Source organism: Notolepis coatsorum, assembly GCF_963971535.1.
Source record: "Notolepis coatsorum genome assembly, chromosome: 2".
Classification (NCBI taxonomy): Eukaryota; Metazoa; Chordata; class Actinopteri; order Aulopiformes; family Paralepididae; genus Notolepis; species Notolepis coatsorum.
This window is the reverse complement of record NC_140166.1, coordinates 126,800,676-126,819,201: the sequence shown is the minus strand read 5'-3', so window position 1 is coordinate 126,819,201 and position 18,526 is coordinate 126,800,676. Positions and strand designations below refer to the sequence as shown.

The window sequence follows — 18,526 nt, the reverse complement described above, 5'->3', positions numbered from 1 at the left end:
GCATCTAACCTGTTAAAGGAACACACCAACATTATGGGACATGTTCCCGCCGTCTTCTCCAGAGTCAGACAAGAAGATATTCCAATTTCCTCTCTGTGCGTATAGTAGAAATCTATCCAGCTGCCTAGCTTAGCACAAATGAATGGAAGTGGATACGGACCACTAACCATAACGTTGGCGTGTTCCTTTACTGCTTTAGTTCAGAATCTCAGGGGAAACGGTAAGTGAAGAGCTTGTAAATTAAAATCCCATGCGGTTTAAATCTGTCAACCAGTGGGGCCTCCTGGGGGCTGTGTGTTTACCAGATACATTAGGTCATGGGTTTGAAGAATACAATAATAAAACATATTGATAATATAACACCATATTAATGTTCAGTTCCATGTCTCACGTAGTTTCAGGTTCCTGGAAACCCTGTCTCCTCTGGACACAACGTTTGGTAGTTTCACCTGGCTTTATTTAACCCATGCAGGGCAGGATATGGCTTTATTTAACCCATGCAGGGCAGGATATGGCTCTATTTAACCCATGCAGGGCAGGATATGGCTTTATTTAACCCATGCAGGGCAGGATATGGCTTTATTTAACCCATGCGGTGCAGGATATGGCTTTATTTAACCCATGCGGGGCAGGATATGGCTTTATTTAACCCATGCGGTGCAGGATATGGCTTTGTTGTCTTGGCAGGAACCGTCTGCTGGAAGTTAGCGGACAGACTCCGATGCAGCAGAAGTGAAACCTATACAGACCCCCGGCAGAGCCAGACTGAGTTACACCAGAGACACTACAGACGTGTAACAAGGCCAACACCTCGGTGGTATTTAATCAGCCTCGCAGAAGCTGGGGGAGTGTTTCTTACTAAATAATCTGACCCAGTATGATGATTCATCCAAGGTACATATCCTGAAAAGGGGAAATTAAATTATTATTTAGTGTCAAAGTTCACCTTTGTGTGGCTCTGTGGCTTGGCTCTGTGGGGGGTGGGTGCTGACAGACACCCCTCTATTTGCAGGGGTCGTGAACCAGCCAACTGTATTATTTAACTGCCAACGTTGTTTTGTTTTGTTTTATCAAATAAACTGACTTGAAGACAAGCTGAATACGGTCTGAAAAAACAGCCACCTGTAGTAGAATTGGCCGACAAACCACACAGGACGCATCTTTGCATACGCCGTTTGGCTTTTGTTCATTTCAAGTCCTTGGTCTCACGTCACGTCAACATTTATCTAGAGCTTTAGAGCCGGACAAACAAAACGACTATATCCTTGTGGCGTTCATCTCCTGTGGTGTCTGAGTGATGTGTGTGTGTGTGTGCACAGCGGTGTACCTCCAGACAGTGATGTGTGTGTGCACAGCGGTGTGTGTCAGTGTAACAGGTGTGGTGTGTGTGTGCACAGCGGTGTGTGTCAGTACAACAGGTGTGGTGTGTGTGTGATACGTCTCTCTGCCGCCCGTCGCTGAAACAACAACAGAAACTGATCCAAACAGGTGACAGAAGAACTGATCCCACAGACAGGGGAGAGGATGATTGGGTCTCGCTCGACAACATGGCTTTGGTCTTTATTCAACAGGAGTAACACCAGCAGCAGAAACAACAACACTGAGATAGTAATATGAAGAGAGGAGGCTGGAGAAACCACACTGTTTTTCGTGTGTGTTCATTTGTTTTGTGTGTGTTTATTGTGTGTGGGCAAGATGGAGTTCCCCGTTTGTGTGGTATTATTTTGTTGGTGTGTGTGTGTGGGGGGGGGGGGGGGTCTCTTTGTTGCGTGTGTGTGTGTGTGTATGTGTGTGTGGGGAGGGGGGTCTCTTTGTTGCGTGTGTGTGTGTGTATGTGTGTGTGGGGAGGGGGGTCTCTTTGTTGCATGTGTGTGTATGTGTGTGTGTGTGTGTGTGTGTGTGGGGGGGGTCTCTTTGTTGCGTGTGTGTGTGTATGTGTGTATGTGTGTGTATGTGGGGGGGGTCTCTTTGTTGCGTGTGTGTATGTGTGTATGTGTGTGTGTGCATGTGTGTGTATGTGTGTGTGTGGGGGGGGTCTCTTTGTTGCGTGTGTGTGTATGTGTGTGTGTGGGGGGGGTCTCTTTGTTGTGTGTGTGTGTATGTGTGTGTATGTGTGCGTGTGTGGGGGGGGGTCTCTTTGTTGCGTGTGTATGTGTGTGTGTGCATGTGTGTGTATTAGGGATGCCCCGATCACGTTTTTTGCCACCGATACCGATCACCGATCGTCGTGAGCCATATCGGCCGATACCGATCGTTTTTGATTAAAAGAAATTAAAATTTATTTTATATAATTTTTTTTTTTTTTATAAAATATATATATTATATAATTAGACTTGTACTTGTATTATCTGCGAGACATCGCCACCACGCAACAAGCTCCACTGTCTGTGTGTACTCTAGTAGCCTCCAGCTACGGCCAGGATTCTCCGGAGCTGCAGCTGGGCCTATACTCGAGTAGCCTCCAGCTACGGCCAGGATTCTCCGGAGCTGCAGCTGGACCCTATACTCGAGTAGCCTCCAGCTACGGCCAGGATTCTCCGACGCTGCACCTGGACCCTATTGATCACATTCAACAACATGCCCTCAGCTCGAATACGCATCGAATCAGTGTTATAAGACATTGATATCAGGAGCTATCTGTAGCTACTGCTAGCCGGATATATAACGTTAATACAACGCCTCAGTGAATTATTTAGTTCAATGGGACATTTCGTTTTTAACAGTGAACTAACTTGCGCTAACGTGAGCTAACAGCTAACAGCTAACAGGTATCATACACTCTACTAGACTTTGTGGAGCGTTTGTTGATGTCAGGAGCTATCGGTAGCTGGCCGGCTAGATACCGTTCGGTTAGACAATGCCTCATCATGTATTAAACTAAAAGTGAATAGTTGACTGGGTCATTTTGTAACGGTAGCTAAGCTAACGTTAGCTCAAGGAGACGCCGTCCTCCCGTGTCCCGTGTCTCACTAGACTAGACCCGTGTTTACATGCGCGCGGGAGGGGCTGGAGGAATGAGCAGAGACGCCGCACCACCGGTGTCTGAGACAGAACTCAGCGACAGCGGAGATCGGGTTTGTCGATCGGTGAAAATAAAGCATTATCACCGATCACCGATCGCATATTTATACTGATTATCGGCCGATAACGATCGGTGGCCGATCGATCGGGGCATCCCTAGTGTGCATGTGTGTGTGTGGGGGGGGTCTCTTTGTTGCGTGTGGCACGAGTGACATTATCCGCTCAGTCGTCCAAACGATCCTTCCCTCCCGTTAGTCTGTTCTCCACAGTCTCAGCTGTTCACGTGAAGGCGGCCGCACACGGGTAGGTGTTCTGGTAGTACGGCCGACACAGCAGCGCCACGCGCACCGCCGCGCAGTACAGACCCCCCAGGAGCCCCCCGGAGGACGCGGCGCTGCTGACCGCGGGGTCGGTGGCGGCGCGCCACAGCGAGCGCACGTCGTGGGCGTGGCCGTGCGAGGTCATCATGTGGCGGTAGACGCAGGGGTGGTAGGGCGTCCGGCCCTCCCCCGAGAAGTACGGGTGCTCCCGGGGCGAGACGCCCGCCACGTTGGCGCACATCCCCATGTAGACGTCGTCGATGTACATGGAGGCGTTGACGGCCAGCGTGGCCCGGTAGATCCTCTCCGCCACGTCCCCCGACACCACGTACCCCGCGCCGGCCGTGTAGTCCGGGTAGGACGGCCAGGGGTACAGCTCGTAGGGCACATGGTACTTGCTGTCCCTGCGGCGGACGGGAGGGGCGCCCCGGTGCACGTGCCCCACCCACAGGTCCCTGGCCCCCGCCCCCCGGGTCCCCAGCAGAAGGCCCCGCAGGTAGCGCACCAGGTTGGGCAGGTGCACGAAGACGTCGTCGTCGGCCGACATGAGGAAGCGCGCGTGGGGGCAGAAGGCGTGGCCCCAGCGGAACTGCAGGATGAGCTTGGTGGTCAGGTTGTGGAAGGTGTCCAGGAAGTCCTGCTGCACCAGGTCCCCCGACGCCCGGTCCTCCCGCCGCAGCGCCCGCTGCACCGCCGGCCTGCGAGCCGCGTCCGGGGACACCCCGAGCACGAACACCACGCGCACCACCTCGCCCAGCGCCCGCCGGGCGTAGCTCTCGCTGCCCCACGTGTCCCGGATCGCCCGCCGGCGCTCTACGTTCTCCGGTGACGATTTGACGAAGAGCAGGAGGAGGACGTCCGCGCCGCCGTCCCCGCCGCCGCCCCCCTGCCGGCACTTCTCCGGGTGGTTGATGAGGTAGGGGTAGGGGCCCGCGGCGGGGTCCCCGTGTGCCAGGGAGGTGTTGCCGAAGTGGTAGCTGTTGACGAGGTAGCGGTAGGAGTAGCTCCTCATGTGGCTGACCACGTGGTGCTCCAGCTGCTCCCAGCACACCATCACCACGCTCAGCACCAGGCCGGTGGTGAGCAGCTGCACGCACTGGCACCGCCTGATGCGCCGGAGGTTGATGAACATCGCTGCCGCTCGGCGACGGCCCACTGTCTAGGGATGACGCCGCACCCCTCCTCCCCCTCTCTCTGACCCGTTTGTCCTCCTCTTTCAGGCTTCTTGAGTGTCTATCCTTCCTCCTCTTTCAGGCTTCTTGAGTGTCTATCCTTCCTCCTCCTTCAGGCTTCTTGAGTGTCTATCCTTCCTCCTCTTTCAGGCTTCTTGAGTGTCTATCCTTCCTCCTCTTTCAGGCTTCTTGAGTGTCTATCCTTCCTCCTCTTTCAGGCTTCTTGAGTGTCTATCCTTCCTCCTCCTTCCTGCTTCTTGAGTGTCTATCCTTCCTCCTCCTTCAGGCTTCTTGAGTGTCTATCCTTCCTCCTCCTTCAGGCTTCTTGAGTGTCTATCCTTCCTCCTCCTTCAGGCTTCTTGAGTGTCTATCCTTCCTCCTCCTTCAGGCTTCTTGAGTGTCTATCCTTCCTCCTCCTTCAGGCTTCTTGAGTGTCTATCCTTCCTCCTCCTTCAGGCTTCTTGAGTGTCTATCCTTCCTCCTCCTTCAGGCTTCTTGAGTGTCTATCCTTCCTCCTCCTTCCTGCTTTTGATCACTCTCTCCTTCCTGTACTGTTCTCCTACTGTTCTGCGCTCATCCACTAACGGTGGAGGATCTAACGCTCCTCTCTACACTACAACCTCCTCTTGGTTTCAGTTGATATTCTTCCCTCCCTCCCTCCCTCCCTCCCTCTGATCTCTCTCTCTCCAAATTACAGCCAACCTATCCCTCCTTTCTTCACCTTCTCTTAATAATGTCGCCTCCTGCTGCTCCTCCTCCTCCCACCACCTCCTCCTCCTCCTCCTCCTCCTCCTCCTCCTCCTGTCCTTGTTTTCTTTCCGTCGTTGTCAAGTCCAGTAGGCCTTTGTCAGGCTCCTCACCAGACTGCTGGCGGTCTCCCTCCAGGGCGTTGGGGAGTGTCTGTGTTGCCTCATAGTGGCCTCTCTCTCTCAGTGCTCTGTCGTCATGAATCTGAGAGGGTCCTCTCTGCCGCTCCTTCACTAGCTCCTCTTCCTCCCGTTCTGTCCGGACGCACTCCTCTTCCTCCCGTTCTGTCCGGACGCACTCCTCTTCCTCCCGTTCTGTCCGGACGCACTCCTCTTCCTCCCGTTCTGTCCGGTCACTCCTCTTCCTCCCGTTCTGTCCGGTCACTCCTCTTCCTCCCGTTCTGTCCGGTCACTCCTCTTCCTCCCGTTCTGTCCGGACGCACTCCTCTTCCTCCCGTTCTGTCCGGTCACTCCTCTTCCTTCCGTTCTGTCCGGTCACTCCTCTTCCTTCCGTTCTGTCCGGTCACTCCTCTTCCTCCCGTTCTGTCCGGTCACTCCTCTTCCTTCCGTTCTGTCCGGTCACTCCTCTTCCTCCCGTTCTGTCCGGTCACCGCTCTGCCCGGTGCGGAGCTACCACGACGACTCGGGGACTCGATGCATCTGAAAGAAACGAGAGGAAAAACAAATAGAAAAAGATGGATATATGAATGAAATAAATTTGGTTCAGAAGGAGAGCTCAGCCGTTTCATTTGACAGCCGGAAATAAGAACATACGTCATCATGAATGATTACCGGAGCGAAGAAGCTTCGGTTATAGGAACGTTTTAGAGGGATACAATCACCTGTATGAGCTGGAGAACATCTCTAACAAGTTAGAAATACTAAATGGGGGCGTCCTCGTGGCGCACCGCATAGTTCTTTGCACACCTACGCGGCCGTCCCTGGTTCACCTCCCGCTCCCGGTGACATTTGTCGCATGTCTAGTTTAAGTTTAATGATCACTGGTGGAATCAGCCTGGCTGCAAACGACAGACTGCAGAGACATGTATCCAGAGACACCAGGGCCCTCATTCATCAACGTGACGTGGAAAATGTTCTATTTCCACACGTAAGCACAGAATTTAGAATCAGTGCACGCACAGAAATATTGGGATTCATCAACCGTGTGTACACAGGTCCTATGCTCCTCCGTGTTGATGAATACCACTTTGTTCTACCGTCAATGCTCGTGCATGATTATCCATATATGGTCATGAAAGTGATGAAACACCCCCCATGGGATGTGAAATAATGGACTGACCCGAGCGGAACTCTGAGAAACTTCACGGAGATTGTTCACTGCTGTCGAACCAAGAAGACACAACGTGTGTTATGGGATAAATAAAAGGCGGACTTGTAAACGGTGATGTCAGATATCAACGGCTCCCTAAGACCATTGCTGCAATTCTGCCTGGACAGCTCAAAATACTAATAAAGACCGTTCGTTGACCACTGTTTGGCGTTGGTTGTGTGTCATTATAACCGTGCTGTAATATGAATGCCTTTATTAGTTGTGTTCGATTGGCTATATGATTTTTAGAGGCATCTATTTTGTTGTCGGTATTACCGACAACAAAATAGATGCCTCTAAAAATCATATACTATTAGGTAGCCTATATGAATTACATATAATAGCAGCCATAGCCTACATTATGCAACAGTAACTTGCGCATACCAGTGTATGCGACGGACCAGTGTATACCTTATATCATATCATATTCATATAATAGTTTACTCTATCAGCATACCAGCATGTAATATGTTCTTTGTTAGAACTCAACTCGTTATTATTTTGCACATAGATTGCAGAAATACGGGAACGTTTTGATTTACATTAAAAGGCTTTGACATTGTAAAACTAAATACGTGGAATTCTGTAAGCATAATACAAGTCATATCACCCACACGATATGCTCTGTGTCGAGAGCATGTATGCTTTTCATTCATTTAAGACACATTATTGCAAGGGTTTTGTAATACACATACACCCTGGTGTCATTGCAATGCGTTTTTTATTCTTTCTTATACAGTAAAAAGGGGGAAGAACACTATATCGTGGGTGTTCATTAGAGATGTTCCGATACCATTTTTCCCTTTCCGATCCGATTCCGATACCTAAGCTTTGGGTATCGGCCGATACCGATATTTATCCGATACCAGTGCATAAAAAAAAAATAAATAAAAAAAAAATATATAAATTATACTTTTTTTTTTTTTTTTTTTTTTTGATACTGTTATACTGTTTTTTAGTAATAACTAGAACGTATGGTATTTATTCAACAACAGGTGATTGTATAGATTTGTATTAGTATCATTAATCAATGAGTATGGGCTGCAGCACTGCAGATATACCCTACTCCAATGATCCACACGGACATTAAACGGTGTTGCACTCGCTACTCAGTGGCTCTGCAGATATACCCTATTCAGTCTGTAAGCAGATAGAACGCGTTCATGTTGTGATTTTTGATGCAAAATAAATATTCAACATTCTCTTTTGAAACTCCGCCTCAGACTCTTATCCTTTGGCACTTGCTGTACTTTGCTTGCAGGTCTGCAGCCATTATTGCTGGATTATGTGAATAGCACCAACTTTAGACACGGTAACGTTATCAAGCTAAGCTAACTGACCTAGCTCGCCTTCCCGCATCGACATTAAGATAACGTTAGTAATAGTCAGCTAACGCTAGTCCGTAGCTACTTAACTTAAATACAATTCACCGTGGGTGCATTATTGTTGATAGCCGGTCACGGACAGTGTTAGGTCCTGGAGAAAGGACAGGCGATCATCTGATTTGATGTAACGTTAAAAGCGGATGTTGTTCCAACTAGCTATCTTTCCAGCTAATGCTATCATAACACCAGCAAAACACATCCCGATTCCGTCCGAGCTCCCCGTCACACCGCACTGTCGGGGACAATGGAATTTAAGAAAGTGTATCTGCTGTTAAAATGACACAGCATCACACTTTAAAACATGTTCATTTTATAATCCTCACTCTCCGCAGGACTCGGCAGGAGATAAATTACATCATGGGATCGGAGGCTAGAATTTACGTGTACTCGCCGATACCGATACTAGCATTTTAGGCAGTATCGGCGGCATTTCCGATACTAGTATCGGTATCGGAACAACTCTAGTGTTCATATGACTTGTATTCTGCTTACAGCTTCGAAATTCCACTTGTTTCGTAAAGCCTTTTAAATATAATCAAAACGTTCCCGTGTTTCTGCGGTCTATGCGCAAAATAATAATGAGTTGAGCTACGCGGAGCGCAGTCAGTCAGTACACCCCGTATATTCCGATAACGCTATATAAACCATGCTGCATTCATTCTGAGAGAAAGATCTATTATTCCAAATGCTATTTATAGGGTTTTGACCATAATTACACTACTGTTGCTATTTTACAATGAACTATAATGAATTACGGTTCATACAGAACATGCCAGTGTTGAAACTAATGCACAGACGCTCATTTCCTTGTTGTAATAATATATTCTACCACTGGGCATCAGCTAAGTGTGCTCCGAGCTGTGCGTACACATAAGCACGAAGTCAAGTTCAAGTTGAAATTGATGAATCCCACTCTTTGCTTAGAAATGGTCGTACGCACAGGTTAAGCACAAATCTGTGCGTAAGACACGTTGATGAATGAGGGCCCTGGTCATTGAGGCAGACTTGTGGATGTGCCATTATAATTACACTACTGTCACTATCAGTGAGGCAGCAGACTTGTAGAGACACCAGGTCAGTGAGGCAGCAGACTTGTAGAGACACCGGGTCATTGAGGCAGACTTGGAGAGACACCTGGGCCCTCATTCATCAACGTGGCGTAGAAAATGTTCTATTTCCACACGTAAGCACAGAATGTAGAATCAGTGCACGCACAAAAAAAACGGGATTCATCACACGTGCGTACACAGGTTCTACGCACACCTGTCTTGATAAATATGACTTTGATCCTACGTTTGAGCTTGTGCACTGTTTTAAGTATTTGCATACCAGAACCGCCCCGATTAACCATATACGGTAATGGAATACCCCCATGAAATGTGGAAAAATGGACTAAGCCGAGGGAACAGTGTTATGAGACAGGCTGATGTCGGATATGATATCTATTAACCATTGCTGCCTGGGCAGCGCAAACACTAATAAAGACCGTGCTGGAATATGACTGCCTTTTCCCCTGTTGTTTGATTAATACCCAGGGATTAAAGTTCTCCTCAATTTTATTCCAAATCGCGATGGATTTTCCGTCAATTTTCTACCTGCTGCATATGATTTCTAGAGGCATACTACAATCTATTTTGATGTCAGTATTGGGTAGCCTATATAAACAATAATACGAGAGCATATACAAAAACAATGAATCTCACTGCATGTATGATGTAGCCTGCCTTTCAATACATGAACTTGAATCCCATCATGTTTGTGTGCGGGACTCACAAGGCTGTTGTCACAATGGGTGGTACCGGTACAGTAATAACAGTCTACACAATATCACGATGGACCATGCCATAGCCTATGTTCTATTATGACATGATCCGTGACGACAAATGTTCCAGAATGTTTGATTAAGATATCATACTCTGACAGCATGCCTATGATCAACAAAAACGCGAACTTGAATCCCATCATCATATTTACATAGTCTGTCCACTATCTGGTGTCATTGCAATGCGTTTTTTATTCTTTCTTATACAGTAAAAAGGGGGAAGAACACTATATCGTGGGTGTTCATATGACTTGTATTCTGCTTACAGCTTCGAAATTCCACTTGTTTCGTTTAACGTAAAGCCTTTTAAATATAATCAAAACGTTCCCGTGTTTCTGCGGTCTGTGCGCAAAATAATAACGAGTTGAGCTACGCGGAGCGCAGTCAGTCAGTACACCCCGTATATTCCGATAACGCTATATAAACCATGCTGCATTCATTCTGAGAGAAAGATCTATTATTCCAAATGCTATTTATAGGGTTTTGACCATAATTACACTACTGTTGCTATTTTACAATGAACTATAATGAATTACGGTTCATACAGAACATGCCAGTGTTGAAACTAATGCACAGACGCTCATTTCCTTGTTGTAATAATATATTCTACCACTGGGCGTCAGCTAAGTGTGCTCCGAGCTGTGCGTACACATAAGCACGAAGTCAAGTTCAAGTTGAAATTGATGAATCCCACTCTTTGCTTAGAAATGGTCGTACGCACAGGTTAAGCACATATCTGTGCGTAAGACACGTTGATGAATGAGGGCCCTGGTCTAGGGATGGGTACCGAATTCGGTACTTTTGAGGTACCGAACCGAAACACGTCGGTATTACCGAGTATCGAATCAAGTGAGAAACCAAAAAAAATTAAATAAAAATAAAAAGATTTTATAATTTTTTTTTTTTTTTTTTACTTTTTTCTTTTCATGTCAACATTCACACGCACAATATATGCTTACCTAGGATTTGACTTGATTCAACAACAAAGCAGTCGGAGCAATGACAAGCCGAAAACTGTCGAAATTGTAGTTATTTGAAGTTTGGATTTTTTTTTTCACGACTGAGGTAGGTAAATTAAATTTCTTGAGACTAAAGTACAGAAAAAAGGTACCGTTGGGTACCGGTATCGATTCACAGGTACCGGTACCGGTATCGGTTCAAATGTGAAAGGTACCCATCCCTAACCAGGTCATTGAGGCAGACTTGTAGAGACACCAGGGGGCAAACTAAATGAAGTTCTCTATATCTAACCTGATTGTCACCACATGCAGCAACCTGTCCACAGCGATAGCTGCCATCTATCAGCTCCAGGCACCCAGACATGTGCTCACACAGCTCCCCCGCGCTGCTCACCCTAGTATCTCGCTGACACATCCACACGCTTGTTTTAAGCATGTTAGGAATGTCGCTAGTAGGTTATGCGTTATTGGCCACCCCTTTCTCAAAATACAGTAGAAAGTCGGCGAGGTCAGACATGTCCTTTAGTCGGAAGCTAAACTTAACTTTTTCAAACGCCAGGCAGGTAATATAATTCTTGTATCCATTGTTGTTTCTTAACTGTGCCGTTGAGACCGGAACACAACAATGTCTTTATCTGCGATGCCCCTGTGTTGTTGTGTATTTGACAAATAAAGAACTGGAACTTGAGAAGGTATTTCTTGGAGAATTGACAGGCGACGGTATTTGCCTTCAGCTACAACCATGTATTCCTTTCAAAACCCTGCTGACAACATTATAATCACAAGGCAGGTGTGCTTGAGGCCCACAGTGGTGCACTGAGCTAAAGTATCTTAGCACAATGATGTTCTTAGTAACAGAATATCAACATGTATCACACCTGTTACACTCACTGAGCTATATATACCGGCTATATCAGTTACACTCAGTGCACGACATGGGAGATACAGATTGGTATAACCTTTGTTACAAGACCAGAGCCATATTGTACATTTATACTTATTGAAGAGCAGAGATAGTAGAAGGGTTTGTCTCCCTCCATGGACTGAGATCAAGTGTGGAGAGGTTCAGACAGCAGGCCTATACTCAAGTACCTTCCCTACAGACATCAGGATAAGTAGCCTACTGTATATTTAAAACGTAGGATATGGTTATCACTCCACACGTGCTTCAGCATGAAGCTGCTGCCCAGGCCAGACTGGAGCCTCGACCCAAGTTGTGAGTTGTTATATCTTAATTGAACTATTTTATCACACTTTTTACTGTTCTATTTTATTATTTTTAACCTATTTTTAAACTGAATCAAACCGTTTTCGAGCTACTTGTACTTTATGTGAGTATTTTCATTTTAGAGAACTTTATATTTTTACTCCACTACATTTCAAGGGAAATATTGTACTTTTTACTCCCCTACATTTATCTGAACCCATCGGTTACTAGTTACTTTGAAGAAAAGGATTTTGCATAGAAAACATAATATATACAAAATAGAAAATGTATGAAGATGATATACTTTCACATTTGAAGCCTGTCAACTTCAAGAGGACGTAATCAGAGCAGCATAACTGGACCACATACCACTTTAACATAACTTTTAATCAGAGCAGCATAACTGGACCACATACCACTTTAACATCACCTTTAATCAGAGCAGCATAACTGGACCACATACCACTTTAACATAACCTTTAATCAGAGCAGCATAACTGGACCGCATACCACTTTAACATAACCTTTAATCAGAGTAGCATCACTGGACCACAGACCACTTTAACATAACCTTTAATCAGAGCAGCATAACTGGACCACACACCACTTTAACATCACCTTTAATCAGAGCAGCATAACTGGACCACACACCACTTTAACACGACCTATAGAGGTCAATGGATACACAAACGTCATACAGAATGTGTACTTTTACTTTAGACACTTAAGTACATTCAATAGCAAACACTTCTCTACTTTTACTTCAGTCGAATTTGAATGGAGGACTTTTACTTTTACCAGACTACTCATTTATCTCTTACTTAAGTAAAGGAACTGTGCACCTCTTCCACCACTGCCGCTGGGCAATAGTTGTGGTCTGGAGACGTAGATATGAGTCTCATGCTGCAGACTGTACACATGGATACATAGTGTCATAGATGTAGATATGAGTCTCATGCTGCTGACTGTACACATGGGTACATAGTGTCATAGATGTAGATATGAGTCTCATGCTGCTGACTGTACACATGGGTACATAGTGTCATAGATGTAGATATAAGTCTTATGCTGCTGACTGTACACATGGATACATAGTGTCATACAGTAGATATGAGTCTCATGCTGCTGACTGTACACATGGGTACATAGTGTCATAGATGTAGATATGAGTATCATGCTGCTGACTGTACACATGGGTACATAGTGTCATACAGTAGATATGAGTCTCATGCTGCAGACTGTACACATGGATACATAGTGTCATACAGTAGATATGAGTCTCATGCTGCTGACTGTACACATGGATACATAGTGTCATACAGTAGATATGAGTCTCATGCTGCAGACTGTACACATGGATACATAGTGTCATACAGTAGATATGAGTCTCATGCTGCTGACTGTACACATGGATACATAGTGTCATACAGTAGATATGAGTCTCATGCTGCAGACTGTACACATGGATACATAGTGTCATACAGTAGATATGAGTCTCATGCTGCTGACTGTACACATGGATACATAGTGTCATACAGTAGATATGAGTCTCATGCTGCTGACTGTACACATGGGTACATAGTGTCATACAGTAGATATGAGTCTCATGCTGCAGACTGTACACCAGCGTTTCCGTTAGCCGGTAATTACCGGTATTTGACCGGCAAAATATGTTGAAGTCTGAATATTTAAATCTCTCCGGTCATAATGTCCGGTGAAAATAATTCCTCTAAGCACAATTTTATTATTTGAATTGTATTAAAATAGGCTAAAATTAAATAGCCTATGCGATGAACGAAACAATCATTACATTTGTTTCATTGTTGCTTCACTCTGATAAAGCGCGGATGGCGCCGCTCAGATGTGAATCTTTTTTTTTTTTTCTTTTTTTGAGCCTGTCTGGCCAGCCACCATAACGACAAACAGGTATACGAGCGAGAGAGAGAGAGATGGCCAAACAAGCTAAGCTTATCAAATATTTCATGAAACCAAGCACAAGCAGGTCTAATAATAATGACATTGACAACGAAGATGAGTCTTCTGAAGTCACAGAGACCGCCGATGCTCCCGCGGAAAATAAACAGAAATGTCGAGCGTTCAGGCGGCGGCCCGAGTGGAAAGTTAAATTCTCCTGGCTGAGGTACGACATTATAGTCTAGTAGTCTAGCCTCTATGATGTACGAGAGATAACATTGATTGAACGTACACAAAGTACACTTTATTGATTGAACCACAAAGAGCATCCCCAGTCTGCTGCTACCGTTGCGAGCCTCGCAGACGTCCACCTGTTCCAACGGGGATATATCAAAGTCGAACCAACCAGACGACCCGCTGTTCTCGCACAACGAGAGACGGGGTGAGTGAGTGTTGACATTTTTTAATCATATGCAACTGTTGGTTGACTGCCGTGTCACATAGTAATGCATATTATTGATTATAACTAAATGTAGGCTATAATGAAATCAACAAATGCGTTACGAGCATGTGGCTCGTCCTCTCTGCATGTGGCGACGAGCTAGCAAACGAGGCAATGTGATGATCAACTACAGTTTGCTGTGTGTGAAGTTGAACATTATGATATGTGTGATGTGTCTGATACAACGAGGTGAAGCGATGTCGACTCGAGATTAATTTGGGGGTGCGTGTGACAGCTGCTGCAGCCGCGAGCCTGCGGGGCGGGAGCTTGATGCTGGATTAGCGTATCGCACTAACTTGGGAGGCGATAGATAGTAATTTGATTCTGCAAATCAATTTCTCATTCTTCGCTTGATGTAATTAATACAAATGTCCAATATAACGGAATTCGTTAGCTCATAAAAATGTGATTATAACAGACTGCTGTTTAAAACTCTGACCGGAATTTCTCGAATATGTCCGGGGATAGAAATCTTGCAGGACACCCAGACCGGCACGAATATGTTCTAACGGAAACGCTGCTGTACACATGGATACATAGTGTCATACAGTAGATATGAGTCTCATGCTGCAGACTGTACACATGGATACATAGTGTCATACAGTAGATATGAGTCTCATGCTGCTGACTGTACACATGGATACATAGTGTCATACAGTAGATATGAATCTCATGCTGCAGACTGTACACATGGATACATAGTGTCATACAGTAGATATGAGTCTCATGCTGCTGACTGTACACATGGATACATAGTGTCATACAGTAGATATGAGTCTCATGCTGCTGACTGTACACATGGATACATAGTGTGATACAGTAGATATGAGTCTCATGCTGCAGACTGTACACATGGATACATAGTGTCATAGATGTAGATATAGATGATAGATAGACATATATAATATGATGCACCAGGGAAAAGAGTCCCTTTATTTTACACCTTAATAACCCCTTAAATAACTAAATTCTTTTAATCCTCTTTTTCTCTGCCTGATTTTTCTATTTTTCTCCCCATCCCAATTTAGTCGTTATGCCAATTCCCCCCCTCCCCTATCTGGTTGTTGTGCGCATGTTCCTCCTACTGGTCGGTACAAGGGAACCCTGAAGTCCACCACATGCTTCCTCCGACACACCTGGCAGCGAGGACTCTCATTGGTGAAGCGTAACGCGTGGGAGGTCACGCTGCCTTCATCACTTCCTGCCTTTCGCTGAGCAGGCACCCAGACCTGACCTGTCCACAACACCAGATTACCACACACGACTTCCCTCCCCCTAACTCAGCCAAACGAGTTAGTATGAGGGCCGGCCCAAGCCGCAGGCAATGCTGACTCCGGGAGTCGAGACCGCAGCCTCTTGCATTGGTGACGAGTAGGGATGCTCGATATTGGCATTTTTACCGATACAGATATACCGATATTAATTTCCGATACCGATATCAACCGATATCAACCGATACCGATATATGCAGGGTTTCGCCCCCCAAAAAATTGAATAATTTCAGGTAATTAACATTACATATCTCTTGTTGTGGAATTAACACAACATTATGCATACTTTTGACAATAAATAAAATCAGAATGTGTTCTTACTTGCTTGCCTGGGTAAATAAAGGTTATAGATATAAATAAAAAAATTTAATTATAATTTTTTTGGAAAACCGATACCGATATTTTCCCGATATCACATTTTAATGTTTAAAGCATGTTTAACCCTTTCACTGCCGCACTACCAAACGGTTAACCCTTTCACTGCGACAATACACAGAAGGTTAACCCTTTCACTGCCACACAACAGCAGGTTAACCCTTTCACTAACCGTCGGTAGTGTGATAGTAAAGGGTTAACCTTCTGTAGTGTGGCAGTGAAAGGGTGTATTAAGTGGTGTAGATGAAGGCATTTTAATTCCTTTATAAGGGATTATTGTTCCTTAGCGAGGGACAGAGTGCCTAAATGTGACCCCCCTGACCCCGGGGACAGAGTGCCTAAACATGACCCCCTGACCCCGGGGACAGAGTGCCTAAACATGACCCCTGGGGCAGAGTGCCTAAACATGACCCCTGAGGCAGAGTGCCTAAACATGACCCCTGGGACAGAGTGCCTAAACATGACCCCTGGGACAGAGTGCCTAAACATGACCCCTGAGACAGAGTGCCTAAACATGACCCCTGAGACAGAGTGCCTAAACATGACCCCTGGGACAGAGTGCCTAACCGTGACCCTGTGACCCCTGGGGCAGAGTGCTTAACCTTCTGTAGTGTGGCAGTGAAAGGGTTAACCTGCTGTCATGTGGCAGTGAAAAGGTTAACCTTCTGTGTATTGGTGCCGTGAAAGGGTTAACCGCTTGGTAGTGCGGTAGTGAAAGCGTTAATGAGTGTACAGTCAGTGTAGTGCTCAGAGTTATTTATTCAACCACACGACTTTCATCCGTCCACCTCAGCGTTTTCCTGGACGCCTGCCTACCCCCGAGTTACTCAAATCTACATGCTACTCTGCCTGTACTATTCGACCCAAAAAAGAAAAAAATAATAACGAGCATGATGGCTGCGCGAGTCTTGAGAAGCGGGACCGGCCCCGTGGATGGAGCTACCATGGCTGAACTAATGGAGAAACTCAAACAGGCTTTCACCACGGAGTTCAGAACGTTTACTGCCTCGCTCGAGTCTAGACTCGACGGCTTCCAACTAGCGGTCGTAGACCATAAACCAACGCCTGGCCTCCGTAGAAGACGGCCTGAATATGTGGTCGGGTAGGATGGTAGAGCTGGAGGCCAGGTGCACAGCTCAGGACGAAATCATCGACAAGCTAAAAAACAAGCTAATTGATGTCGAATCACGCAGCCGGCGTTCTAACATACGCATCCTGGGCCTGGACGAATCCCTACACAGCAACCGTCCTAGTGTCTTTTTCGCGGAGGTCCTGGTGGAAACCATGGGGAAATATGTTCTCGCTACACCACCGGAGCTTGACCGATGCCACAGGACGCTAACACCCAAACCAGTGCCAGGCTCCAGGCCTAGGGCAGTGATTGCCCGCTTACATCACTACAAGATTAAAGAGGCTATTATCCTGGAAGCTCGCAAAAGGAGAGGGAATCTGACATACAGAGGGAAACCAGTCTCGATCTTCGAAGACTACTGCCCGAGGTGGTCGAGCAACGATCACAATATCGAGATGTCATGGGGCCCCTGTACAAACGTGGATTTAAACCGTTGCTCCAATTCCCTGCGAAGCTGATCATCCGAGCCAAGGATGGCATGAGGATGCATCTACCGTCGCCCAAGGACGCCGTGGACTTCCTGAGGACCCGGCCCAGAGAGACCCCGACACCGGCTTCACCAGAGCCGGACGCGGACCCGATGCCGGCTCCACCGAGGCCGGACGCGGACCCGATACCGGCCTCATCAGATCCAGACGCGGTAGTAGCTCTGGGCCGTTAGCATCCTGCTACGGCTATCACACAGAGAGGGATTGCATTTAATATTTTATTACATATGTGATTATGGATGAATACTTGACGTTAGGCTTCGCCTGGAAGTTTATCTTTTTCTTTTCTCTCGCTATCTGACATAAGGGGAGGGGGACAATTCTGTTGTATATGACTCTTGTACTGTTGCACGACTATAGCCACGGCTGGGATGCTAGGTTGCTAAGTGTTAACGTTCCGTTTCGGATGGAGCGGGACTTATTTTATTTTTTGTTTCGGATATTTCTGCCACGCTTATAACTTTTACGCGCTATGCCAGTGCCCAGCCATGTTTTGGTTCATAGCCACTGGGATGCGTTTACTGTTGCTTGCACATTGAACGAACTGGGGTCTCGTGGCTGCGCCAACCGGGCCGCGGCTATTCGGATCTCAACCGGTTCATGCGACCCGCATGGCTCCCATCAATATTTGCTGCTGACAATGTGCTCGCTGGAGCGGCAGATGACCCCCTGCACAGCGCCCTCCTCTGGCGGGGAGGCCTAATTGTTTAGGGTCAAACCAGCGTCAGGGGAGATAACAGACCCACGGACAAGGTATCACCCCCTCCCGGCCTGGTGGATGTACTGCACGCCTGTTCTATCGCAACATGCCTGGAAGATACACCCCCCCCCTTTTACCAATAGTTTTGGGCTCCAGCCATTGACCTTACTAATGGCTTATGG

At 46.5% G+C, this 18,526-nt stretch overlaps 2 protein-coding genes across 2 annotated transcripts in view; one reads left to right on the top strand and one right to left on the bottom strand.

The window, feature by feature from the left end:
* The window catches only part of mcf2l2 (MCF.2 cell line derived transforming sequence-like 2), a gene marked incomplete at its 5' end in the record, with an annotated part of 365,863 nt that overhangs the window by 164,242 nt on the left and 183,095 nt on the right, over nucleotides 1-18,526 (top strand).
* LOC311223943 (lactosylceramide 1,3-N-acetyl-beta-D-glucosaminyltransferase A-like) lies at nucleotides 1,783-5,145 on the bottom strand. The gene has a single exon (XM_084308719.1). It carries the CDS (start codon nucleotides 4,471-4,473, stop codon nucleotides 3,301-3,303), a length of 1,173 nt encoding a protein of 390 aa, XP_084164845.1. The 5' UTR covers nucleotides 4,474-5,145; the 3' UTR covers nucleotides 1,783-3,300.